General features: G+C 48.0%; 1 protein-coding gene across 2 annotated transcripts in view; it reads left to right on the top strand.

Annotated features, from left to right (window-relative positions):
• Positions 1–842: 842 nt before the first annotated feature.
• The window catches only part of ttc28 (tetratricopeptide repeat domain 28), a 394,517-nt gene continuing 368,189 nt past the window's right edge, over positions 843–27,170 (top strand). For both annotated transcript variants that reach the window (XM_078421482.1, XM_078421484.1), the window contains exon 1: positions 843–1,049. In XM_078421482.1, coding sequence (XP_078277608.1) covers positions 1,023–1,049 — 27 coding nt within the window. In that variant the 5' untranslated portion in view covers positions 843–1,022. The remainder of the gene's footprint in view (positions 1,050–27,170) is intronic.

Genomic DNA, 27,170 nt, shown 5'->3' on the forward strand with positions numbered 1-27,170 from the left:
CCCCTGACTCCGCTATCCTTAAGAGCTCTATCTAGCTCTCTCTTGAATGCATTCAGAGAATTGGCCTCCACTGCCTTCTGAGGCAGAGAATTCCACAGATTCACAACTCTCTGACTGAAAAAGTTTTTCCTCATCTCAGTTCTAAATGGCCTACCCCTTATTCTTAAACTGTGGCCCCTTGTTCTGGACTTCCCCCAACATTGGGAACATGTTTCCTGCCTCTAACGTGTCCAACACCTTAATAATCTTATACGTTTCGATAAGATCCCCTCCCATCCTTCTAAATTCCAGTGTATACCAGCCTAGTCGTTGCAGTCTTTCAACATATGACAGTCCAGCCATTCCGGAAATTAAGCTAGTATTGAGGGTGTACTAACAGTCAGTTAAACCCTCAATGTTGAAGCAGTGAATTCAGGCTGCTATTCACTGAGTGGCTGGCGATAATATGACTTTTATATCCAAACTCTCCATCATAGGGGCATTGTAAAGAGGGGGCATTGACTGAGAGAGCTGGGTGGGGCATTCCTGTCCTGTGGAGACACCAGAAGTGACCACTTGGCAAGTTTGCCCCCTCTCTCCCCCCCCAACCCACCAATTGTCCCCTAGATACCTCTCCCCCCTCTCTCTGTCTGTTCTTTCCCTCCCCTCCAGGGAACGAGCAGGGATCGCGGGAGCGCGCCTGGCTGTGTTGACGGGGGCGCGCCTCCCCCTTGCGCGCTCCCGCCTGCAGTGCCAGTGGAGGCTGCGCTGGCCGGCACTGCGCTCTCGGAGCGGAGCAGCGCGGCGGCGGAGGGACGGCTCTGGCTCTGGCCACGGCTCGGGCTCGCACACCCGCAGCGGGGACAGGGAGCGGGCCGGCCCCGGGACCATGCGTGGACCCCGGCCCTGAGGCGCCTGCCCTGCCCTGCCCTGCCCCGTCCCGGACACTCCTGCACTGTCCGAGCTGTGGGACGGCGGCTGCTGACAGCATGTGGACACCCTGCACACACTCTTGATGCTCCCCGCAACCTGGCCGCCCAAATATGATGAAATGGCAGCCCCGGAAGAAGGTGAGAGGGGGAGACAGGAGAGGGGTAGAGAGACAGGAGAGGGGGAGAGAGGCAGGAGAGGGGGAGAGAGACAGGAGAGGGGGAGAGAGGCAGGAGAGGGGGAGAGAGACAGGAGAGGGGGAGAGAGACAGGAGAGGGGGGAGAGGAGAAGAGGAGAGGGGGAAAGAGACAGGAGAGGAGGGGAGAGACAGGAGAGGGGGGAGAGAGACAGGAGAGGGGGGAGAGGAGAACAGGAGAGGGGGAAAGAGACAGGAGAGGAGGGGAGAGGAGAAGAGGAGAGGGGGAAAGAGACAGGAGAGGAGGGGAGAGGGGGGAGGGAGACAGGAGAGGAGGAGAGGGACAGGGGACAGGAGGGAGGAGGTGGGAGTAGACAGGAGGGGAGTGAGAGGTAGAGACAAGGGAGAGAGGGGAAGGCAGGAGTGAGAGAGAGCGACGGGGGGGGGGGTACAGGCTGGGAGAAGGGAAGAATGGGTAGAGAGGGAGAGGAGTGAGTGTGGGAGAGAGAGAGAGGGGAAGAGTGGGAGAGGGAGGTGACAGGGAGAGGGGTTGGAGAGTGGGGGATCCCCAGTTTCCGAGTGGGACAGTGCCTGTCACCAAGCGGTGCTCCTGCTGTCTGAGCGCTGTCACTGTGCACGTTGTGCACGCTTGTGATCTATTGCTGCGGAAAACTTTTTATTGTGCCTTTTAAAAAAAATAAAAAATCTTGTTGCCATTGTGCGTGAGAATGTGCCGCCGTGGGGGCGAGCAGCGGCGGCGGGGCTGTGTGTAACTGTGTGCACACAGTACTGTCCACACTGTGTGTAACTGTGTGCACCCAGTACTGTCCACACTGTGTGTAACTGTGTGCACCCAGTACTGTCCACACTGTGCGTGGTGGGCACGGTCAGTTACTGGAGCCGGCTGCTGGGACCGGACTGACAGGCGAATTGTGACAGGCAGGGTCTGCCTGGTGTCTGTAAATGCCAGTGTGATCACAACTGCAGGCGAAAGTGGCGAAGGCCATGACTAGGTGGGCTAGTTGCCCAGTCTGTGGCAGTTCGAGCTGCCTGCAGTGTTACTGCCAATGTCCTGCCCCAAACTCCGAGTACAATTGCTGTACTCAAGGTGTGCAACGCTCTATGCACCGGGACACTCTTCGGCTGTGCCTGTTGTATGTGGATGCGACATGCGTGCACATGGTGTTGAGGATACAGACACGTCTGACAGTTTTGTGTGCTATGTGGAGGAAGGAACTGAGGATGCTGGTTTGCTCCGAAGACAGACACACAAAATGCTGGAGTAACTCAACGGGACAGGCAACATCTCTGGAGGGAGAGAGAGGACAATTCCTTCCCTCCAGAGATGCTGCCTGTCCCGCTGAGTTACTCCAGCATTTTGTGTCTGTCTCTCTTCAGTATTATGTGCAATCCTGCTTTTTAAATGGACTGACATAAACGCAGCATTTTCTATTGGACGCGGGCTCAGATTGTAGCAGACGATTGCCAAGGCAAGGAATTGCAGAGACAGTTCTGTGTGTTCCCACTGGAGGGCGTTTGCACTTGTGTCGACCAGGGTCGGCTCAAGTCCAATTTTATTAAAAAACAACAAAATTGTAAGAAAATTCAGGGTCTCTTCAAATGTTTAACGACACTATGTGCAGTCCATTGAAATACACTTGAGGTGGGGTGGGCGGTGCAATGTCAGATGGGCCCTGATTGCTTATTGTGTGGTTAAATGTTGATTAGCTCTGGATGTTGATGGCTAGAAATGTGGCCAAATTTGCCAACTATTGTTAAACAGGTGTGAGGTAATCGGCAGTGTTTATTTGATTATGAGCTCCGTTTGTGTTGGTGTTTATTTGTGGGGGCTTTAATTGAGTTAAAAAGGCAAGACTGTGATTACACATTAGTACTGGAGCACGCCCATAATTTTCAGATCTGGTTGGGAAGTCTTTATTGTGCCTTGTTGTGTTTAGTCATTGAGCCATGTTTCACAAATTGCCTTCAACAAATGGCACAACGAGTTATGTGTGTTCTGCCACTTAGAGTATCAGTCACACTCGAATTTCCCATTATAGTGGAAGAAATAAGTAGCAATTGAAGTGAGAAATGGATGGATAAAGAGAGAGATGAAATGTATTTCACTACTTATGCTAAGCATTCAATAGACAAAATGATTCTCCGGCTTCTATCTTTCTATCCCATTGAGCCCAACATTAAATTATCTCACCAGTTCATCAGTCATCGAAGCAAAATTAGTCCATTCGGCCCATTGAGTCTTCTCTGCCATTCAATCTTGGCTGATCTATGTTTCCCTCTCAATCCCATTCTCCTGTCTTCTCCTCGTAACTAATGAGGGTCGTTTAAAATTCTTGGCATAGTTTACAATTTTCAAGCATCGTGACTCTTGGCATTTTGCCGACAAAATGCTGTTTTTTGTTTTAAAAAAAAAAGGAAAATAAAACAAGAAAAGGTGTTCCAAAGGGTGAAGATCAGAAGGTTAGTGTGACGTGTTTAATAGAGATCAGCTGTTGGAAGAGGTTTGGCATGTTTACTGTGGGGTGTGGGGGATGGCTGGTTGTTCAGTATTCAGGTTCCGACCCTGTTATTGAAAAGTGGCTCTTGGGAGCGACGAGGTGCCGAGCTTAAATTTACGATGCAGCGTTAAAAATGTGCCAAGAGTGGCGAGCTTTGAATGGACTTCACTGCTTTCAGACCAAAAGATTGACGGTCACCTTCTTCCTTCCTTCCTGTGGAAAAGGTGCTGTAACTTAAATGTTAAAAACGCACACGCGATCTTTGGTTAATTTATTAATAAATTCAGCGTTGCAACACATTGTGGCAGAAAACAACAACTTGCATTGATAAAGTGCTTGGAATGTGGGAAGCACAAGGTCCCAGGCACTTCACAGCGATGTGGGGAAAACAGATGTGGAAGCAAAGAGTGAGCCTAACCGATCAGCTGGGGAGAGGTTGGAGAAGTGGGGGGAGGGTCAGTGGGTTTAGGAAGAGGTCTACACCGTTCCCAGCGGTGGGCTGAAGGGCGGTGCAGCAGGGAAACATGGCGAGAGGTTGTAGATGCTGAGCCAGGGAACAGGGTTGTTACAATCGAAAGAGAAAAAAAAAGATTGAAAATTTAAGGCAGAGTCATAGAGCCATGCAGCATGGAAATGGGGCCCTTCAGCCCAACATGTTCATACTGACCAAGATACCCCCCCATCTAAGATGGTCCAATTTACCTGTATTTGGCCCGTATCTCTCAAACCTTTCCTATCCATGCACCCGTCGAAATGTCTTAAATGCTGTTTAAATGTTGCTACCTCAATGGCCTCCTCTGGCAGCTCGTTCCATATACCCATCACCATTTGTGTGAAAAGAAAATGCCCCTCAGGTTCTGCTAAATCTTTCCCCTTTCACTTAAACCCATGTCCTCTGGTTCTTGAATTCCCCTACTCCGGGGGAAAAAAGATTCTGTGCATTCGCCCTATCTATGCCCCTCATGATTTTATACACCTCTCTACAAACACCCCTCATCCTCCTGCGCTCCAAGGAATAAAGTCCTGGCCTGTCGAACCTCTCCCTGCCACTCAGGCCCTCGAGTCCTGACATCATCCTCATGGGATGGTGGATCAGGTGCCAGTGTGGGTCAGTTTGAATGGATGTGGGGCAAGGCTGAGGGGTCAAATTGCATTAGTTGCAAGACTGGCAATTTTTACATTTACCTGAAATTTAAACTGAAGTTAAAATTTCTGCTTGTAATAAACGCCACAGGGAGAAGATTACTCTGGGATTTATTTGTCATTTCTGTCATTATTTTCCTTATAGCAAAAACTTTATTTAAATTTAACAGAAGGATAGATTGTGTTCTATTGGCACATAGCCACTGGATATTTCTGCTGCAGTGTGGAATTATATGCCCCTCATGGATACATAATCATCCACTTTGAAAATTTATTTCAAAAATGTCAAATCAATTTTCCTCCATGCAATCACAGTTTCACTCGGAGGAGACCAGTGAGTCCAGCAAGTTGCTGCTGGCCCTGTGGAACCTTACTGTTAGTCCCATGCCTCTGCTCTTTGCCCAGATCCCTGAGCGTTATTTTCCTTCAAATGCATCTCCAGTTGAAAGCAGTGTTTAGAGTTTTTGAGACACAGCATGGAAACAGGCCCATCAGCTCATCGAGTCCACTCTGATCACTTGTTCACACTATTTCCATATTATCTCACTTTCTCATCCACTCCCTACACATTCGGTCGGGGCAATGTACAATTTAAAAGACAGCCAATTCTTCTTCAAACCCATCCGTCTTTGGGATATGTGAGGAAACCGGAGCACCTGGAAGAAACCCGCGCGGTCACAGAGAGAACATGCAAACTCCACACAGACACACCCGAGATCTGGATGGAGCCCAGGTCTGTGGTGCTGTGAGGCAGCGGCTCTACCGCTGGACCACTGAGTGCCTGTTTCCATCACTTCCAGGTAGTGAGGTCCACGTCACAGTTTAAAACAGCATGACGAATCTGTTATCACTTTGGATTTGTGTCCCTCACTCCTTCCTAACAGGAAGAGTTTCTGGCTAATTACAGAAGCCTGTTGTGCCTTTTCAACTCTGTCAAGCTTCTCAACCTTGTCCCCAGGTGAACAGTCACTGTGATCCAGCCTAAACCTGAAACTGAAATCCTCCTTGGAACCAGTCAGTAAATATTTTCTGCACCTTCCTGGGAAATATAATTGGACGGAAGACTTCATTTGTGGCCCAACTGGTTGTTTGTAGAAGTTTCATCATGACTTCCCTGCTCTGGAGCTCTGCTTCTGTTTATGAATTTCATGTTCCCATGTAGACTGCATATTGGGGTTGATTGTGCCAATCCCTTCTCGCCTGTATCCACCTATCACTTGTAAGCTCATGCCCCTCCCCTCCCCCACCTCTTAATACTGGCTACTTCGTCTTTACTCTTTCAGTCTGGATGAATGGTCTCAAGCTGAAACGCCCACTGTCCATTGCCTCCACAGATACTACCTGACCCGCTGAGTTCCTCCAGCTGCTCCCTGTTTTTGTTATTCAAAAAGGTGTTGGAACATTTAAATTCGGATGGAACAGAAACACAGGTGTGAATTTCAGCAGTGGACGAGCTGATGTTGGGTGGAATTCAGCGATGCTAGGGAGGTGGAGACGGACAGTGTCATGGATGGTAGTGGCACCAGCTCACAAGCTTCTTTCAATGTTGTACACAATCGGGTTCGGTTTGAGGCATGACAGAGATGGGTGAAGGTAAAGGGGTGGGGATCGTTGACATTTACTGGATAGAAACATAGAAAGTAGGTGCAGGAGTAGGCCATTCGGCCCTTCATGCCAGCACCGCCATTCAATATGATCATGGCTGAGCATCCAGAATCAGTGCCCTGTTCCTGCTTTCTCCCCATATCCCTTGATGCTGGATGCTAATGATTCAGGGGAGATAATTAGCCTGACAACTCGGAGAGAGTTAGTGGTGAGGTTTGTTGTATGGAAGCTGTTTTCAGATAATTCCAAGAAGCAGCATTGGTTCCCATTGCAGTATTGGTTAAGGGATTATAGAATAAAATGGTTGGATTTTCTCCTTGTCTTTTCTGCTGCTGCCATCCTGTATTTGGAAGCTTGGAGTAAGTTTGGCAATTCTTCAACTCTTGGGCTTATTGAGTAAGAGCAGTGTATGAAGGAACTGCAGATGCTGGTTTACACCGAAGACAGAGACACAAACTGCTGGAGTAACACAGCGGGACAGATGGGCAGAGATTCCTTCTCTCCAGAGATGCTGCCTGTCCCGCTGAGTTACTCCAGCATTTTGTGTCTGTCTTGAGTAAGAGTATAAATTGTCAAATAATTAATTGCATCGTGTCAGACAAGTGCTGGGCAATCTAGGTTCCTTATTGTACGGTGAATGTGCACATTTCTTGTTAATTAATAGTTCCTATTTGATTATAAGTAATGAAAGCCTGACAGGGTAACTTAATCAAATGATTTTATAAACAATGGACCTGAAATAATTAGAAGAGTATTCAAATTGAAGAATTTGCATCGTGTAAAGATGTGGTGCTCTATAATCAGTGTAAATATCTCAATTATTTAATTTAAAAAAAATTGTGAGTGTGTGTATTTTACATTCAGTTTTGCACTAATGTTGAATATGCAGATGGTGTTACTGTGGTTGTCAAGTAGGTCTATATATTTTACAGGATGATTCACGGTTAAAATCCAGCCTGGTCAAAAACTCAGAAATTCCCGACTATTTAGTACGTGTACATTTTTACTCCTGATTATTTGCACAGCCTTCGGTCTTGCCCTCTAAATTGATCGCTCTACATCGAGTGAAGATACATATAGTTTAATCATGACATATAACAACTGTACGGTGATGTCAAGTCCCAAAGATCTCCTATCTCTGTTTGCTTAGTAAAATTTAATAATACCATTTAAACATCGTTAGTTTGACAGAGCTGTTTTTTTAACGTAAGACATGTTCACAGCTCCAAGCACTGACTGCAGCTCTGCCCTAGACTGGAAATGGAGTTCAGAGAACCGGAGCAGGGAGCTGGAGGAACTCTGAGGTCAGGCTGCACCAGGGAAGGCAAAAGGTGCCAGTTAATGTTTTGAATTCAGAGCCTGCATCAGGATGCTAACTGACCCACTGAGTTCTTTTAGCTTTCTGGTCTCTTGGTTCCAGATTACAGAATCTTCCATGTCTTTGAAGAAATGGGAGAGTATAAACCGATCGTTGCATTGCAGTCTGTAATATTTAGGGAGGATTTTTTGAAACAGTTGTTGTTTCTCATCCATCCCTGTTATTTGTTGCACAGTGAGATCTCAGCAAACAGTATGTAGCATTTGACCATTGATGCGTGGTGCTAAGGGCAAGGCACTATGCCTGTAAAACCAGAAATGTATATGAGAAATACAGTTTTCCTGATGTAAAGAGGAATAACAAAGAGAATTGCAGTGTTTACCCCTGCCAACTTTTGCCTCGTGTTGAAGTGATGGGGTTTAAAGGGATTGCGGATTGCTGGTGTGAAATCGCCCCACATCAGTGACCAGCCCACACAGTACCTGGACATTTGCTGATGTTTGCCTGTGTTGTAACTGGAGCTTCGCTCTATTCCTGGTATATTTTTGTTTGCAAATTAAAATTTGTAGAATCTATGATGCCTTTGCATTGCAAGAACATTACAAATAAACAAAGAGCTCAGTTAGAATGTTCTGATTTCATTCACTGGCATTGGCCAGATCCTAGTTCCACTTTCCAAACACAAAATGAAGATCAAGACCGAAGCAGAGGTTTTGATGCCAAAACACTGGAAGTAACCCTTGTGTATTGACCCATGTCTAAGGTGTTTCATGGCAGAAGGGTTTGCACGCCTTGCCCTACATCAGGCCAGTAGAAGTGCTTCTCAGTTGATTGAAGAAGTGAGGGAGACTGGTGCTGACAACTGTTGTGTAGTTTATTCTCCTTGAAATCAACCCTCAATGTGTAGAGGACATGCCAGTACAAAGTGAGACTTGTTGCCATCTTTTCTTGCTTGGAGTTGTTCCGATTTCCAAGATAATGGAGGGCAGTTTTGTGCAGCTATACAGTGACAACTTTAGAACATGCAAAACGGAGGCCCATCATGCGTGCTCCACCATTCAGTGAGGTTGTGGCTGCTCCTGCACCTCGCCTCAATTCTCCTCGGTTCACCGCACACCCCTCTTCTCTGCTGACGTGACATTGGTGTCAGCAATTAGGATGACTCCCAATGCAGTGAAGCCAAGAGTTTGCGTAGTGTGAAGCATATCAGGTGCCTGACACTTGGACAGGCGACTAATACTAAATTTCCGAATTTTTGACAAGGGTGGAATTTCACTGTGAATACTTTAATACCCTGCAGACCAAACGTTGGTTTGTACCTTGCTAACTGCAATATAGAAGGAAGCCATTTCAATCTATCAAGTCCTTGCTGGCTCCCAACAGAGCAAGATTTTAATTGTGTAGCAAAGAACTGCAGATGCTGGTTTAAATTTTAATTGTACCCGTTCCTCACTGTACTTTTGCATTCAATGATAAACTCGATGACATGACAGATGCATCTGCCCCATTTCCCTCCTTTTAATCTCCCTGTAACCCTGCATTCCCTGTCAACTCCTCATTCATTCTTTTACCACCTGCCCACAATGAATGGTCATTTACAGTGGCCAATTAACCCACTGGCACATCTTGGGGTGTGGTTTGAAACCATTCACCCACACTATCACATGGAGGTCGTGCAAACTCCACGCAGACAGCACCCGAGGTCGGGATTGAACTCAATCTGGTGCTGTGCACGGGTCATGATACCCAAAACATTTTGCAAAGCGGATGAAAGCCGAGATTGTTTCTTCTTCTGCCACCTCCTCCCCTTCCCCAGGCCACATCCTGCATTTGGCAGAACATATTCTGCCAGCTCCTACTCAACTCAATCATTAAACCCCCCCTCCTCCTCCTCCTCCTCCTCCTCCTCCTCCTCCTCCTCCTCCTCCTCCTCCTCCTCCTCCTCCTCCTCCTCCTCCTCCTCCTCCTCCTCCTCCTCCTCCTCCTCCTCCTCCTCCTCCTCCTCCTCCTCCTCCTCCTCCTCCTCCTCCTCCTCCTCCTCCTCCTCCTCCTCCTCCTCCTCCTCCTCCTCCTCCTCCTCCTCCTCCTCCTCCTCCTCCTCCTCCTCCTCCTCCTCCTCCTCCTCCTCCTCCTCCTCCTCCTCCTCCTCCTCCTCCTCCTCCTCCTCCTCCTCCTCCTCCTCCTCCTCCTCCTCCTCCTCCTCCTCCTCCTCCTCCTCCTCCTCCTCCTCCTCCTCCTCCTCCTCCTCCTCCTCCTCCTCCTCCTCCTCCTCCTCCTCCTCCTCCTCCTCCTCCTCCTCCTCCTCCTCCTCCTCCTCCTCCTCCTCCTCCTCCTCCTCCTCCTCCTCCTCCTCCTCCTCCTCCTCCTCCTCCTCCTCCTCCTCCTCCTCCTCCTCCTCCTCCTCCTCCTCCTCCTCCTCCTCCTCCTCCTCCTCCTCCTCCTCCTCCTCCTCCTCCTCCTCCTCCTCCTCCTCCTCCTCCTCCTCCTCCTCCTCCTCCTCCTCCTCCTCCTCCTCCTCCTCCTCCTCCTCCTCCTCCTCCTCCTCCTCCTCCTCCTCCTCCTCCTCCTCCTCCTCCTCCTCCTCCTCCTCCTCCTCCTCCTCCTCCTCCTCCTCCTCCTCCTCCTCCTCCTCCTCCTCCTCCTCCTCCTCCTCCTCCTCCTCCTCCTCCTCCTCCTCCTCCTCCTCCTCCTCCTCCTCCTCCTCCTCCTCCTCCTCCTCCTCCTCCTCCTCCTCCTCCTCCTCCTCCTCCTCCTCCTCCTCCTCCTCCTCCTCCTCCTCCTCCTCCTCCTCCTCCTCCTCCTCCTCCTCCTCCTCCTCCTCCTCCTCCTCCTCCTCCTCCTCCTCCTCCTCCTCCTCCTCCTCCTCCTCCTCCTCCTCCTCCTCCTCCTCCTCCTCCTCCTCCTCCTCCTCCTCCTCCTCCTCCTCCTCCTCCTCCTCCTCCTCCTCCTCCTCCTCCTCCTCCTCCTCCTCCTCCTCCTCCTCCTCCTCCTCCTCCTCCTCCTCCTCCTCCTCCTCCTCCTCCTCCTCCTCCTCCTCCTCCTCCTCCTCCTCCTCCTCCTCCTCCTCCTCCTCCTCCTCCTCCTCCTCCTCCCTTGCTTAATTTTTGTGAGGAATCCATGTGCCTCATTCCACACGAAGGATCAGTTGATGTGCTATAGAACGCTTGTCACTTATGACATACACTTATCCAACTACCCTCCGACAGTTCTGCATATGTATGAAGCAAGTATGTGCAAAGTACCTTTTTCGCCAGCTACATACATTTTACTGTTGATAACTGGAGACTCTTTTCATAACATTCACCCCTAAAAGCAAAATACCGCAGATGGTGGAAATCTGAAGCAAAGGCTGGAAATACTTAGTGGCTTACACGGCAAGTCTAGAGAAAGTGAGAGAGAAACAGAAGAAGGGTCCCAACCCGAAACGCCGTTTGTCCATTCCCTTCACACATGATGCCAGACCCACTGATTTCCCCCAACACTCCGTGTTTAACTTGTCTATGGCACTGATACACTATAATGCTGATAACTGTATTGTGCACTCCGTATCTTCCCCTTCAGCCTGCCTGTTATTTCCTTGAGGAAGGGTCTCAACCCGAAACATCACCCATTTCTTCTCTCCGGAAATACTGCCTGTCCCACTGAGTTACTCCAGCCATTTTGTATCTATCTGTTGTACCAGCGTTTGTATTTATGTCTAATATTATCTGATCTGTTTGGATAGCATGCAAAGCAAAGCTTTTCACTGTACCTCGGTACACGTGACAATGATAACCCTAAACCTAAGGTTATGGGTTAGTTTGAATAGTTCTGAGAAAAGGTCAGTGATCCGAAACTTGTTTTATCTCCACAATTTTATTTTGAATGCTGCTTGGAAGGGCAGCAACGTCCTTTCATTTGATGTCTGGGTTTCGGTGCTGTGATATCAGTGAAATATATAATGCAGTATATAAAATGCACTTTTGTGCACTTTGCCTTTCACCCATTACGGTTCCTGTAAAGTATATCAGTGGGTTGTCTTCAGCAGGCACGTCACCACAGCAGGGTTGACACTGTGAAGTACTCGATCATTTGAATTAAATAGGATCTTAAGTGTTACTTGGAGCAATTTTACATTAGAACTAACATTCATCCATAAATTCTGCATGAGATCAGTGATTGAAATACATTTCTTGCGTTTGAGAATAGCAACCTTGCTTCCAGTTGCCTTTCAAAGTAATGGATGCATATAGATTGCCTATAACAATAGAGGTGCACTGATCCTATGGATGACAATAATATAATCCTATAACTGAAATAATTTTATAGATAGCTATCTCTTGAAAAGTGTGGAGTTTGCTTTTTGGAACAGTAGGAAATGACCCTGACAATTGCTAAGTTATTGAATAAACCATGAGGGAGGTGGTGCACAGAAACACAGCACGTGTGTGTTAGCATCAGCCATTGTCACTGGGAAATAGCTTCGCTGTAAGTGCGGAAGACAAAATGACCTCGAAATTTAATTATTAAAATAAAGCGACTACACAATTCTGAGAATATCTGATGGTTCAGGGGCTTTGGCCTCCATTGTTCACGTGCAGGTGAAGCTTGGAGATATTGAAAGGAACATGAATCACCTTTACAGCAGACGTTTAAAGCGTAATCATAAATAGATTTTTATTTTTGTGTGGGAAATGCTATTTGATGCAGTCTCTTTAAAAAAACTAAAACAACCATGCATTAAGATTACAATACTGCTCCTGGGCACAATAGTACAAAGTAGGTTTGTGTGGGCCTTAGGTGTCAGACTTTGTGCCAGGTCTCCAGAATGAACAAAAGTTGGCTATCGTTGGAATAGTACATTGTTAGTTTTGTGAATGGAACAGGAAAGTACAGCAACTTTCTACGGCTTCAGTGCCTCGGTTCAAAAGCCCACAAATGTTTTGAGAAAGTTTTAGCTCCCATCTAATAAACGTACCAAGTGACTCAATATTTGGACCTAACATAAAAATAGAATACTCGGCGGGTCAGGCAGCATCTGTGGTAAGATGAGCTGTTAACCTGTGTAGAAAGGAACTGCAGATGCTGGCTTAAACCGACATCAGTCGGAAGAAGTGTAGGGAAGAAAACTGCAGATGCTGGTTTAAATCGAAGGTAGACACAAAATGCTGGAGTAACTCAACGGGTCAGGCAGCATCTCTGGAGAGAAGGGATGGGTGACGTTTCGGGTCGAGAGTCTCGACCCGAAACGTCACCCATTCCTTCTCTCCAGAAATGCTGCCTGACCCACTGTTACTCCAGCATTTTGTGTCTACCTTCAGTCTGAAGCAGGGTCGCGACCCGAAACATCACCCATTCCTTCTCCGCAGTCTATTGTGTCTATCTTTGAGCAGTTAGCCTTTCAGGTCGAGTTTCATATTTACCATTGGCATAGAGTTCAACAAAGTTGAACGTATCTCCAGCTAAATGTCATCACTAATTGTTTTGGTACTACATGTTTACCTTTCATGGTGGGTAATTTAAAAGTTTATTTCTGATAAAAATCATTGTTATTCTTCATGTTTTGGACACGTTTGAATTGCTATGGTCATTTTACGGCAGTCTGATCAGAGTTTGATCAGGTTGGGTTTTCTCTCCCTTTCCTGATGAAGGTACTGGCAAACTTTCACCATGAGGAAATAAAGACTTCCATGATTTTGCTGCAATAAATATACAAGCTAACAAAATAAATAGTGTCTCAAATTGAGTATGCTGAATGTTTTCAGTAAATTGTGATTGGAAAGGCATTTCTGATATATAGTACTAATGTTCTAATATCATTGTAGTAAGAGCTTTTATTTAAATCTGACACTAATGATTACTATCTGTGACAACAGAAATTGTAAACCTGGTGGTAAGAATTCTAGTTTTTCAGGCAGTAACTTTACTAAATCTGTGATCTAAAGCAAAATCAGTTGGAAAGAATCCAAATAAATTCTTTAAAATATTTCTGGACATATGCTTGTCTGTGTATAGCAACTAGCGTGTACCGACCAATGTTGTAGAATTTCAATAAGCCATCCTTAATCTGCAGTGTTTAACAAGGATGCTGCATAGTTTGAAAGTAGGCATGAGTGAAGGTTGGTGATTATGTTGTACTGGGTGCCAGCTTATGGTGCCAGTTCACAGGGATTTCTGGTTCATGACAAACACATTTAACAAATGCATAGGAATTGTTACTCCGTGTTTGATTATTTCTAATTCTGATTTACTTTTCAAAGAGTATTGGTTGGATGAAGGAGGGACTATTTTAACAATGGAAATTTTGTGAGCCATGGTGTCATCAGCTGGCTGCAAGGGACCCTGAGACTCATCCTTGCAGATGCTCGGATCACTTTAAATATGGAATAAAACTCACTTTCATTGAAGATAGACACACAATGCTAGAGTAACTCAGCGTGACAGACAGCATCTCTGGAGAGAAGGAATGGGTGACGTTTGGGGTCGAGATCCTTCTTTAGACTTTCGGGTCGAAACCCTTCTTCAGACTTTCTTCATGTTTGTTCATTCTCATGGAATTTATGTGGGGAAAAAAAAGTAAAGAAATGAAGACAAAATGTATTTCTTTTCACGTTCCTTAAACTTGTGCACAGATGATGTGGTTTTAAGTTATGGAGAGTCACGCTAAGGACGGCTTTGCAGGAATGCAACCCCTGCCCCATAATGCTGGGTCACCTGAATGTGCATTGCATGCGTTGAGAAATGCGGGTAACTCCTGCAGCCCCACTCTTCAGTTTCTCTCGTTCAGAATCATGGAGATCTTGATCGAGTTATCGCAATGTTTGCCTGTGATTCTAGTCTGACTGCTTAAGATTTAAAGGAAAATGAATGCAGATGTCCTTTTTGTGTGTTTCTGCTTATTCAGCTCCTGAAATAATCTAGTCTTATGAAGTCCAGCAGTATATGTTGCTGATGTGAGGGATGATGTACTGAAAATTTTATTTTATCATTCCCAGCTTCTGTAACGATTTGCAAGATTTAGTTTACTTTTGTGCAGACGAGTAAATGAGTGACTTATTGATTTTTCCCCCCTCCAGCACCGCCCTTCACACTCTCAGAGTTATCACAAAGACATTACAGAGACATGTTTAATGTGTTGCTCCTTAACGCTGTGTGATTTCTCCAGCGCTCCACATTTAATGGATTGCTTTGTGCATGTTTTGCTGCAATCTGGGTTTAGGTATCAGTATTTTGGACATCAGGAGCTGCTACAAAGACCAGCTTATTTGATGTGGGACATCCACAAGACATGGTGCACTGATGGACAAATGCAAACTTGCTTATTGTTTGGGATTACAAATCCAGCTCCTGTCAATGAGAAATTAATTCTATGGAGTATCGCCAGAGGTTGGTTCATAGATACGGGGCTGACAGCACTGGGACGAAGAGAACAATTAAAACGCTCTCTGTCTCCCGTCTTTGGATCAGTCGGGGCTCTTTGCAAGCGGAGAATGTGAGCGTGAGTGACTGATGGCACCATAGTTTCTTGCCAACTCGAAAACCTTGCTGCACCAGTGTTGGTTTGGTTTGGTGTCGTTTATTGCCACGTGTTCCAAGGTACATTGAAAAGCTTTTGTTGCATGCTCTCCATTCAGCAGAAAGACAATACGTGATTATAATCGAGCCATTTGCAGTGTATAGTTACATGATAAGGGAATAATGTTTAGTGCAAGGTAAAGCCAGCAAAGTCCGATCAAGGAAAGTCCGACGGTCACCAAAGAGGTAGATAGCAGTTCAGCACTGCTCTCTGGTAACAGCTGGGAAGAAACTATCCCGGAATCTGAAGGTGTGATGTCAGGATCAACCCAGTGAACAACTTCCGTCTGAAGAAGGGTCTCGACCCAAAACTTCACCCGTTCCTTCTCTCCAGAGATGCTGCCTGTCCCGCTAAGTTACTCCAGCATTTTGTGTCTATCTTTGACTTAAACCAGCATCTGCAGTTCTTTCCTACACATTCCGTTTCAATGCCTTGTGGCTGTGATTGCAAGCCTCTCCAGAGCTCCATTATTGTGATTTATTTGTGGTATATTTCTCATGAACGCACTGCCATATCAATAAATGCATTGATTATTAAAAGAGAAGTATTTCATCTGTTGAATGTGTAGATCCTGAGTATTTGTGGTGAAGGAAGGAACTGCAGATGCTGGTTTAAACTGAAGATAGACACAAAAAGGCGTGGCTAAGCGGGTTAGACAGCAACTCTGGAGAAAAGGAATAGGTGATGTTTCGGGTCGAGACCCTTCAGTATGAAGAAGGGTCTCGACCAGAAACATCACCTATGCCTTTCAGGTAAGGTAAAATAACAAGGTGGTCCTCAGTTTTTCTTGAATTACTCATGTGCCTGACTAAGGTTGAGTTTCCAAAGCCCTTCCACCTGTTTGCAATTCGCTTTGAACCATTTTCAATCCGAAGAATGGTCTCGACCCAGAAACGTAACCTATTCCTTATCTCCAGAGATGCTGCCTGACCTGCCGAGTTACTCCAGCTCTTTGTGTCTATTCTGAGTGTTTATTCACCACACCCCTCGCCTCCCTGAGTTAGTGCAGCAAATATCAATAATTGAATCAACTGCATTCATTTTTCTTTTTCTTTTGTCCCTTTCCAATTCTGTTTTCCTTTTTCAGAGCAGTTTTTTACCACAGTTTGTGGAAAACATTGGTTCAAGTTAGCCGATAGAGCCAAGAAAATGAATCAACCACAAACGAAGCAATACTTGTGGTAGGAGCTCGGTATAACAAACAGAACTTGGGTGGAAAGTTCAAGATGATCTTCAATTTGAATAATTAGGATTGAATAATATGCTAAAAACCATAAAATGTGCAAGTGTTTGGAAAGTCTGAAGTTGTTTGCATCAGTTAAATAAAAGCTTTCCAGTGACTTTGTACCAGTACTTAAATATATATGGTCATGAACTCCAGGCAATCCTTATTAGCTACAGATAAATAAATCCACAGTTCTGCAAACTGAACAATGAATGGTGCTACTGATGAGAAAATAGAATTTTCCACATTCACAGTGTGATGGAGCATAACACCAAGCTGCCTTAACGCTGCCTGCAAAGGTTTGGACCTTTTTAATGGTTTTGTTGCTTATAAAATATTCAGTCATATTTCCACACACAAGGCACTGGATCACAGGTCGAGACCAGGAGATGTGTCCCAGACATCTCTGCCCAAACTGAACTACCTTATTGGTCTGGAATTTCACACAATTCATAAGGAGATTTAAGGTGGAGATGGGCGGATTTTTGGTTAGTAAGGAGGTCAGGGTTATGGGGAGAGGGCAGGAGAATGGGGTTGAGAGGGAGGGTTCGATCAGCCCCATGATTGAATGTCAGAGTAGACATGATGGGCCTCATTCTGCTCCTAGAACTTGTGAACTTATGAAGATGCACCCTGAGCCATAGACTGCACAATAGTGAAGAAAAGAGAATGTGGTGAAAGATCATGAATTTCATCTCTGTCAGAGTCGAGCTGAAAACTGTTGCCCTGCACAGGAAGTGGCCGGAGTATTGTCTTTCCACTGACCTTTCCGTCAGGTACTCATTTTAACATCTCGCTGTGGAAAAGCTGTAGAAGATAAATTGGTGCAATGTTCAAACTGTGTCTGTCAGCAGCAGCAGCACATTCAGTGGGAGGTCAGGTGCAGGTCCTCCACAGGTTACCAACTATGAACGGGAGCTGGGCGGGATGGATCTGTCGTCTTCCGTAGGCATATCCTGCTGGCTGGGAACTACATTCTTGGCAATATCCCAATGATTGAGTTAAACGTCCTGGTTTAACTAACCTTTGCCCTTGGTTGGCTTATATCCTTTATTTAAGCATATTGCCGGGGGCTGCCTTTCTGACCTGCGAACAGTTTGGGTTATGAACTGCTCTCAGGAATGGAATGGAACCCAGGCACATTCTGTAGCTGCTGGTCCTTGTGCTCTCTGCTTTATTTATCTTAGTGCCCTGGTCAAGACCCTGTGCTGGTCTCGTCCCTAAGTTGACCCAACCTTGTCTAGGTTGACCTTGATCTAGCTGTGCATAACGGGAAGAGTATTTTTTAATTCCAGTAAAAGATTTGTGTAACCAGCTTTATTATTTTTTTTGGGAAGGTCTAAGCCAGTGGCATGATCGTGGTGTCAAGGTGCCCGATTATCCAGGAAATGATGGCACTTGGACATCATCTCAAGGAATGCTGTCCACAGACATCCAACGATCTGTGTGATGTAGACACAAAATGCCTGGAGTAACTCAGCGGGACAGGCAGCATCTCTGGAGAGATCTATGTGATGTGATTTGCACCTTCTTTGAAACTGCCATCATGAAGACTGGTCAAAGTCCACAATTCAAAGAGGTCGTGAGGAAGCAGCAGCAGTAGTAGTGTCACTGATGTGGCTCAGCAGATTTCTGTAGCTCTCCTCACCCCAACATAGCACCGAGACTAGAGAAAGCTTTTTGTATGAAGCTTTGGTTTGACTGCACTGGGGAGGGATGTGTGCAGCTTAGGGCAACCCATTACGGAGAGAAGATTAAATCTAGAAGGTATAAAGAGTACAGATTAACCAGAATGACTCCAGGGATGGGGAGCTGGAGCTAATAAAAGACGGTTCTATATCCGCTTGAGCCAACAGTACTAAGATGAGATTTAATGGATAGTATAATGATTCTGAAGGATTAAGATAGAGGTTGAGATACTATTTCCTCTGCACAGCAAATGACAAATGGTCATCTTTTAAAGTTCCCAGCAAGAGAATGTGGATAGAGGTTCAAAGAAATGTTAGAATTCATAAATCTGTTCAATTTACCAGTCAGAAGAATTGTTTTAGGGAAAAGGGAGCCTTGATGTATTTGGATCGTAATAAATCGTATTGGATTCCAAAGGTCTACTCATGATTGTGAGGCAAAGACTGTTCATTCCATTGAGTTTCTGCTCACTATCACGACATTCCCGTTTCCCCACAATATCACCCATCACAGGCTCATCAACCTCCCCTGATTACCCTGCCACCCATCTGCACTGGGATCCAGTGAACCTCCCAGCACCTCTCTGGGATGCAGGAGGTAAGCACACAGCTCGGGAATATCTGCCATGTACACACCCCACAGACAGCACCTGAGGCTTTTGTTCAGAGATACAGCGTGGAAACAGGCCCTTCGGCCCATCGAGTCCACACTGACCAATGATCAGCCCCACATACTAGCTCTATCCTACACACTAGGGATAATTTACAGAAGCCAATTAACTTCCAGACCTCCACGTCTTTGGAGTGTGGGAGGAAACGGGAGCATCCGGAGAAAACCCACGAGGTCACAGGGAGAACGTACAAATTCTGTACAGACAGCACTCGTGGTCAGGATCGAACCTGGGTCTCTGACGCTGTGAGGCAGCAACTCCACTGCTGAGCAATTGTTCCGCCCTCTCGAATTTTTAATGCGAATGCAGTCCCCTCACTTCAACAAATTGAGCAGCTGAGTATCCCGCATCTGGGAACGTCGCAGGTGTCAGCACACACGAGGTGCAATGGGATAGCCTCGACTCAGTAGATCGGCCATCGTGACCACTGATTCTCCCCTTCCAGGTCAGGCTCAAACCTGGGCCGCTGGAGCTGTGCACATGCTGCATTATTTGCTGCACTACAGTGTGAACCGTGCAGCTTGCAAATTAATTCAAGAATTTGCATTCCTCAGATAATAACAGAAAACCGAGTGGGATCTGGGCTCCGGTTGTAGCGACCATAGAGAATGGTCCAGGTCGTCGAACCCTCGGATTGGCCAGCGAGGTCACGTGGGAACGCGACCGTGGGGATTGGTCCAGGGAGCGACATCGCGGATTGGCCAGCGTGGTCATGTGCGCTTTTGGCGCCAGATATATCAGTTCGGCGAAGTCTTCGAAGAAGACAGTAAGTTTTTGATGGTTGTCCTTTACCTTGTTGTTTAACTCTGTATTCGAATATTGCGGCTGCAATAAACTTCTTCTACAACCAACAAGTTTTCGGACTCGCCATATTGGTGACCCCGACGTGATCTGGACGATCACCGACTATACAGGAAGCCGACGCCTCGTTGTCGATGGCCGCGCCGGGCACACCGGAGTCAAGCGCGGTAAGCGTTCACCTTCCGTGGTTTTGGACGCACGCACCGCAATCTTGGTTTATACACACCGAAGCTCAATTTCATATAAAGAAGATATCGGACGACTCCACGATGTATTACTACCTCGTCAGCGCTCTATCGTCGGAGACGACCACGCGCGTGATGCGGTTCATCGTTAATCCACCTGCGGAAAGCAAGTACGAGGCCATGAAGAAAGTATTACTGCGAATCTTCGGGTTTAATAAGCATGGTGGTGCGGCAAAACTTCTGCACCTACCGGATCTTGGAGACCGACTGCCTTCCGTCCTCATGTCCGAAATGATGATGCTAGCCGGTGAGCATACGGATTGCCCTATGTTCGAACAGGCATTCCGCGAGAAGCTTCCTGAGGATGTCCGAATGCTGCTCACGGATTGTTCTTTTAAGGACCCCGAAGCATATGCAGCGAAAGCGGACGCGCTAATAGCGGCAAAAAACAAGGCAAGCGGTTCGATCAACAAGGTCTCGACATCAGTGACCACGCCACAGCGACGGCAAGATGGCGCCGCGTCTCCCGCCAATTCTCCGAAAGCCCGCCAAAAAGATCCGCACAAGCGCGGCTGGTGCTATTATCACCTACGATGGGGTAGCGAATCCCGCAACTGCCGCTCGCCTTGTACCTTCGCGGACAATGCCTCGGCTGATCGTACATAGGGGCAGTTACGATTGGCCAGAACCGGCGCCTCTATGTCCATGATCGATTCACGGACACAGAATTTTTGGTGGACACGGGAGCCATCGTCAGTATAGTGCCGCCGACCGACCTCGAAACCAGATCGGGTAAGACAGGTCCCACCCTCATCGCGGTTAATGGCAGCCCAATTCGCACTTTCGGTATACGGAAGATGTCCCTTGTGTTAGGCCTCCGCACGTACGAATGGCCATTCATCATAGCCGACGTCAAACAAGCGATCCTGGGAGCAGATTTTCTCTGGGCTTTTTCACTGGTCCCTGATGTCCGCGGTAACGACCTCCGACCCTCCGCCGAAGATGAGCACGTCGCTCCGACAATCGCCTCCTCGCCCAGCCCTACTGTCCAGGCCGTCGTCGCGGCCCCCGACTCGTATGCTGAGATTCTGGCGGAGTTTCCAGAGCTGCTCATTCAACGTTTTGACACGTCTTCGGCCAAGCACAGCGTGGTCCATCACATCCGCACCGAAGGCCCTCCCGTTTTCGCTCGGGCCAGGAGACTACCGCCAGACAAACTGGTGGTGGCACGGGCGGAGTTCAGGAAGATGGAGGAAATGGGAATTGTCCGTCAGTCTGACAGCCCATGGGCCTCGCCGTTACATATGGTCTCCAAGGCATCTGGGGGGTGGAGACCATGTGGCGATTATCGGCGTCTCAATGCTGTCACCACGGTTGATCGCTACCCCATACCGCACCTACAGGACTTTTCATCTGGGCTGGAAGGAGCGGTGGTGTTCTCCAAAATCGATTTGGTGAGAGGATACCACCAGATCCCGGTGCGACCGGAGGACATACAGAAAACTGCAACGATTACTCCGTTCGGGTTGTTTGAATGGTTGCGTATGCCTTTCGGTTTAAAGAACTGAGGCTTTCCAACGACTGATGGACCGCGTGGGCCGGGGTTTACCCTTTTTGTTTATTTATTTAGACGACATCCTGGTCGCCAGCCCCTCAGTACAGGAACACCAGGCCCACTTGCGGACCGTGTTCCAGCGGCTCCAAGACCACGGGCTCATTATCCAACCCTCCAAATGTCAATTCGGCCTTCCTGCTCTTGATTTTCTAGGGCACAGAATTACCCCTGCCGGCGCCTCCCCTTTGCCCGAAAAGGTGGAGGCTATCCGGGCATTTCCTAGGCCCACCACAGTAAAAGGGCTACAGGAGTTCGTAGGCATGGTTAATTTCTGCCATAGGTTCGTTCCGGCAGCTGCGCGAGTCATGCGCCCGCTTTTCCAATGCCTTGCAGGGAATCCGGTAGAGTTGATATGGTCCCCGACCGCAGAGTCGGCTTTTACAGCAGCTAAGGCAGCCTTGGCAGACGCCACCATGTTGGTCCACCCGAGCCTTTCCGCCCCCACGGCCCTGACGGTTGACGCCTCTGACGTGGCGGTGGGCGGGGTTCTGGAGCAGCAGGTCGGTGGCCGTTGGCAGCCTTTGGCGTTTTTCAGCCGGCAACTAAATTCGGCTGAACTGAAGTATAGCGCATTTGACCGAGAGCTTTTGGCCCTCTATTTAGCTGTTCGTCATTTCAGGTACTTCCTTGAGGGCCGCCCATTTGTGGCCTTTACGGACCATAAACCATTAACATTTGCTTTTTTCAAATTGTCTGACCCATGGTCGGCCCGCCAGCAGCGGCACCTGACTGCTATCTCCGAATTCACCACCGATGTCCGTCATGTCGCGGGTAAGCTTAATGCCGTTGCTGACGCCCTGTCTAGACCTGCTTTTCCCCCTATTTCGGCGGTGGACTGCGAAGTGGATCCCCAGGAGCTTGCGGAGGCACAGCTTCTAGCGGATACCGCTTCGGCATACCAGTCCACCACTTCGGGATTGAAGTTGGCCCAGGTAGCTTGTGGGTCAGAAGGCACAAAAGTCTGGTGCGATGTTTCTCTTCCCCGTCCCAGGCCGGTAGTACCGCCCTCCCTTCAGCGCCGGGTTTTCGATGCCATTCATGGGCTGGCGCACCCGTCCATCCGCTCCACCTCTGCTTTGGTAGCAGCTCGGTTTGTCTGGCATGGCCTACGGAAACAGGTAGCGGATTGGGCGCGTGCCTGCGTTCCCTGTCAGACCGCTAAAGTCCAGCGCCATGTCCAGCCCCCCGTACAGGATTTCGAGGTCCCTGCTGTTCGTTTTTTCCACATCCACGTGGATTTGGTCGGTCCTTTGCCTTCCTCCCGGGGCTACACCCACCTCCTCACGGTGGTGGATCGGTTCACCCGGTGGCCAGAGGCTTTCCCTTTGTCCGATATTTCATCAGCGTCTTGTGCTAGGACTTTGGCCCTTCATTGGGTAGCTCGTTTCGGGGTCCCGGCAGTTATTACCACTGACAGAGGCCCACAGTTCACTTCGTCCCTCTGGGCCGCGCTCGCAGAACTGTACGGTTCCAAGTTACAACCCACAACTGCATATCACCCCCAGGCAAATGGACTCGTAGAAAGGTTCCACCGTCAACTTAAGGCGTCCCTCAGTGCAAGGCTTGAAGGCCCGGACTGGGTAGACCAGCTCCCTTGGGTTCTTTTGGGCATCCGGACTGCTCCTAAGCTAGATCTCGGTGCGTCGTCCGCGGAGCTAGTATATGGCTCGACACTTCGAGTACCCGGAGATTTGTTTCCGGACCCTTCAGACCAGCTGCCTACAGTCCCATCAGTGTTAGCATCTCTCCGGGAACGGGTGGGCTCCCTGGCTCCAGTTCCGACTTCACGTCATGGGTGTCCCATGGTACATGAACCGCCTTCCCTGAAGGACTGTGAGTTTGTTTTTCTGCGAAAAGATTCCCATCGCGCCCCGTTGCAGAGGGTCTATCAAGGGCCGTTCCGGGTTTTGCGTAAGGGAACGGCTACCTTCACCGTAGACATGTGCGGCGAGAGTGAGCTCGTCTCGGTGTCCCGGCTCAAACCTGCACATTTAGATCCGGATCAACCAGTCCTGGTCGGTCAAACCCCTAGGAGAGGCCGACCTCCGTTAGTTCCGCTCAGTCCAGGACCCCCCGTTCCGACAGTTCCTCCAGGACCCCCCGTTCCGACAGTTCCTCCAGGACCCACCGTTCCGGCAGTTCCTCCAGGACCTCCCGTTCCGGCAGTTCCGCCAAGTCCGGAACCCCCGGCTCCTGTGGTTCAGGCTGTCCCTCTCCGTACTCGTTATGGTCGCGAAATCCGGCTCCCTGCTAGGTTCCGCACCTCGGGTTCTGGGGGGGGTCATGTAGCGACCATAGAGAATGGTCCAGGTCGTCGAACCCTTGGATTGGCCAGCGAGGTCACGTGGGAACGCGACCGTGGGGATTGGTCCAGGGAGCGACATCGCGGATTGGCCAGCGTGGTCATGTGCGCTTTTGGCGCCAGATATATCAGTTCGGCGAAGTCTTCGAAGAAGACAGTAAGTTTTTGATGGTTGTCCTTTACCTTGTTGTTTAACTCTGTATTCGAATATTGCGGCTGCAATAAACTTCTTCTACAACCAACAAGTTTTCGGACTCGCCATACAGTTACCTTTAGAATTTTGCATTTCTTGATTCTTTATCATGCAGCCAAATCTAACACGGACGGACACACACACACACACACACACACACACACACACACACACACACACACACACACACACCCTCCCTCCCTCCCTCCCTCCCTCCCTCCCTCTCTCCCTCAAACACAACTCTGTATGACCTCTGGCAGACGTGCCTCAAGTCTCTGTGTTATCGGAGTATATGTGAATACCTCTTGGAAATCTAAATAACCATCTACTGGGACGCAATGTAGAGAGTTGCTAACGTTACTAATCTTGCATACCACCTCACCGAAAACATTTATACATTAGTCTCCAATGATCTGGCTGAGTTATTGGTGGTTTGGAATCCTCCCACATTTGAAATTTGCCGGCGTTTTCGTTTTCGTTTTTTTTTGTCCCTGCCACTTCCTTCTCGCGGGTGTGATGGAGGAACCTCGAGTTCACACCTGTGCTGTTATTCACAGCACCCATCTTGGGTTCTAGCGACAATGGCTCCTCCCTGCACACAGTCTTCTGTCCGCTTTGCATCGTGCTCTTTTCCCACGACAGTTTCAAATGAGCAAGAGCGAACATTTGCCTGAATTTGGAAGGGAGACTCCAATCATTTAGCAGAGTGCCCAATACCTACATTGCAGCTGGTGTTCCCTGGATTGAGTTGGCCTTTATCACTGTTGTCACTGGTGTGTTCAAATGAAAGTCTTCACAGAGGCCAGGGCTTTCTCAGCTGGCAGCTCTGCATGTTTGATTCCTATTGCTTTATGGTTTGTTGAGTGTACAGGGTACCTTTGCCTTCCCCCTCTGCCCACAACACGGCATTCCCAGTGGCACTCCACAACTTCCACACACGGACACGATGGAAAATGCCGTGGTGGTTTCTCTTTGTAAGCCTGATTACGGGGAAAATGGTGAATGAAGCTTGTGTCAGTCTGGTTTCGATAATACTTGTCAGAATCGCATAAATAACAAGGTGCTGCTCAATTTTTCATGAATGACACATGTCTATGATGTAGGGTGAGTTTGCACAGCCCTTTGACCCATTTGCAATTTGCCTTGAACCATTTTCAGTAACTTTGGATGCACTGTTTTGACAGTTTTAGCTGAACAAAACTCAACAAATATTTGTTATTCCAGGAACCAATGCACTGTGTTCATTCGTGGATCAGTCACGCGAGGCACTATACACAAGTTGTGTCACTTTTTTTAAATTAAAATTAAGATTCGTGTCCCTCAGCTGTAGCAGAATTGTACAGTGTGACAGTGTGTGGTCCTGGAGTCAAGCATTCCTTTGGTTAGGCTGCATTTGTGTGCAGTTCTGGTCGCCCCATTCCAGGAAGGCTGTGTAGGAAACAACTGCAGATGCGGGTTTACACTGAAGATACACAAAATGCTGGAGTAACTCAGTGAGACAGGCAGCATCTCGTCTGAAGAAGTGTCTAAACCTGAAACGTCACCCATTCCTGCTGCCTGTCCCGCTGAAATACTCCAGCATTTTGTGTCCATCTCCAGGAAGGTTGTGGTGGTCTCAGAGAGAGTGCCGACGAGGTTTCCTAGAATACTGCCTGGATTCGAGTGTATTATCTATAGGGACAGGTTGAACAAACTTGGATTGTATTCTTTGGAGCATTGGAGGTTGAGGGGAGACCTGATAGAAGTTTACAACATTGAAAGACGCAGGGAGGGGAATCAGAACCTTTTTCCCAGAGTGGAAATGTCAAAGAGGAGAAGGCATAGCTTTAAGGTGAGAGGGCAAAGTTTAAAAATGATGTGCAGGGCAGGTTTTTTTACACAGAGTGACAGTGCCTGGAATGTCCTGGCAGGGGTGGTGGTGGTGGAGGCAGATAGGATAGAGGTGTTTAAGAGACTTTTAGAAAGGCCCATGGATAGGCAGCAAATGGAGGGATATGGATCATGTGCAGGTAGAGGAGATTAGTTTAACTTGGCACCATGTTCGGCATGGACATAGTGGGCAGAGGGGCCTGTCGCTATGCTGTACTGAGTAAGGGACTCGACCCGAAACGTCACCCATTCCTTCTCTCTAGAGTTGCTGCCTGCCCCGCTGGATTACTCCATCATTTTGTGTCTATCTTCGGTGTAAGCCAGCATCTGCAGTTCCTTCCTACACCTGTGCTGTACTGTTCTATGTACATGTGCATGGAGCCAACTAAGTTAGCAGCTAATTAATATCCTCAGCGTCCACTTTCCAAGCATCTTACGAGGAACATTAACTGGGGCCGAGAAGAGACATTCAGTGAGGAGTGTGACCTGTGGCTCTTCAGGAAATTGCACTGCTTTTGTGTGGAGCAATTTGTGGTGGGGTTGGGGGTGCAAATGGTGGGGTCCTGGTGAGAATTCAGTGCGAGTGTCCAGGGGGTCGGTGACTGGCAGAGCTTGGGTCAAATGGTAGACTGTTTACAAAGTGGTGCTGTGGCATGGTTTTAAAATGGTCGAAGGAAGAGAAGATTGAACTAGGCGAGATGCTGTTCAGTCGCGAGCAGCCGAAAAAGAAATAATTGTAATAAAAAAGAACTGCAGATGCTGGTTTATACCAAAGATAACAACACACAGATATAATTGAACCTGGAAATATTTCAACCTGGAGACTAAATGGAATCTTAATTCTGAGCTGCTGGGTGGAGGAAGGTTTTAGTGAGTGTCTGTGGGCAGAGTGGGGAGAGGAGGGAGCACTGACCACCATGGCATGGAGCAGTTTCATGGGCAGACTTTCCATCCAGGATCTTCTACTCTGCTCACTGTATTTGCAAAAGCCAAACCAAACACCGACAGAATGGAATGCACCACCGAGTGAAGGTGGTACATGGACCAGAGCTGTAAGTCTTGTTGCAGACTCGATGGACCAGGATTTGAGGCCCTTGTTCTTAATTACACCGCAACAACAGCAAGTTTCTTGTCGTGTAAAGAATGATGATGACATCGTTATAGAGACCGCTGGACTTGCTGAGCAAATGGAACTCTCTCAGCCTTGGCTCTGTAATCCCAAGCATTATCTGGAATTTGTTTTATTGGGAGCAATGCTGGAGAAATGATTTTGGTGGCACCTGTTGGAATTATTCGGGCGATGACAATGGTAGTTCACCTTGGTTTGTTTTCCCCTCCTTGTCACTGGTTTTAATTATCTTTAAGCTAATCTGAGGAAAGACATTCTTGCCATAGAGGGAGTACAGAGAAGGTTCACCAGATTGATTCCTGGGATG

Source organism: Rhinoraja longicauda, chromosome 25, assembly GCF_053455715.1.
Source record: "Rhinoraja longicauda isolate Sanriku21f chromosome 25, sRhiLon1.1, whole genome shotgun sequence".
NCBI lineage: Eukaryota > Metazoa > Chordata > Chondrichthyes > Rajiformes > Arhynchobatidae > Rhinoraja > Rhinoraja longicauda.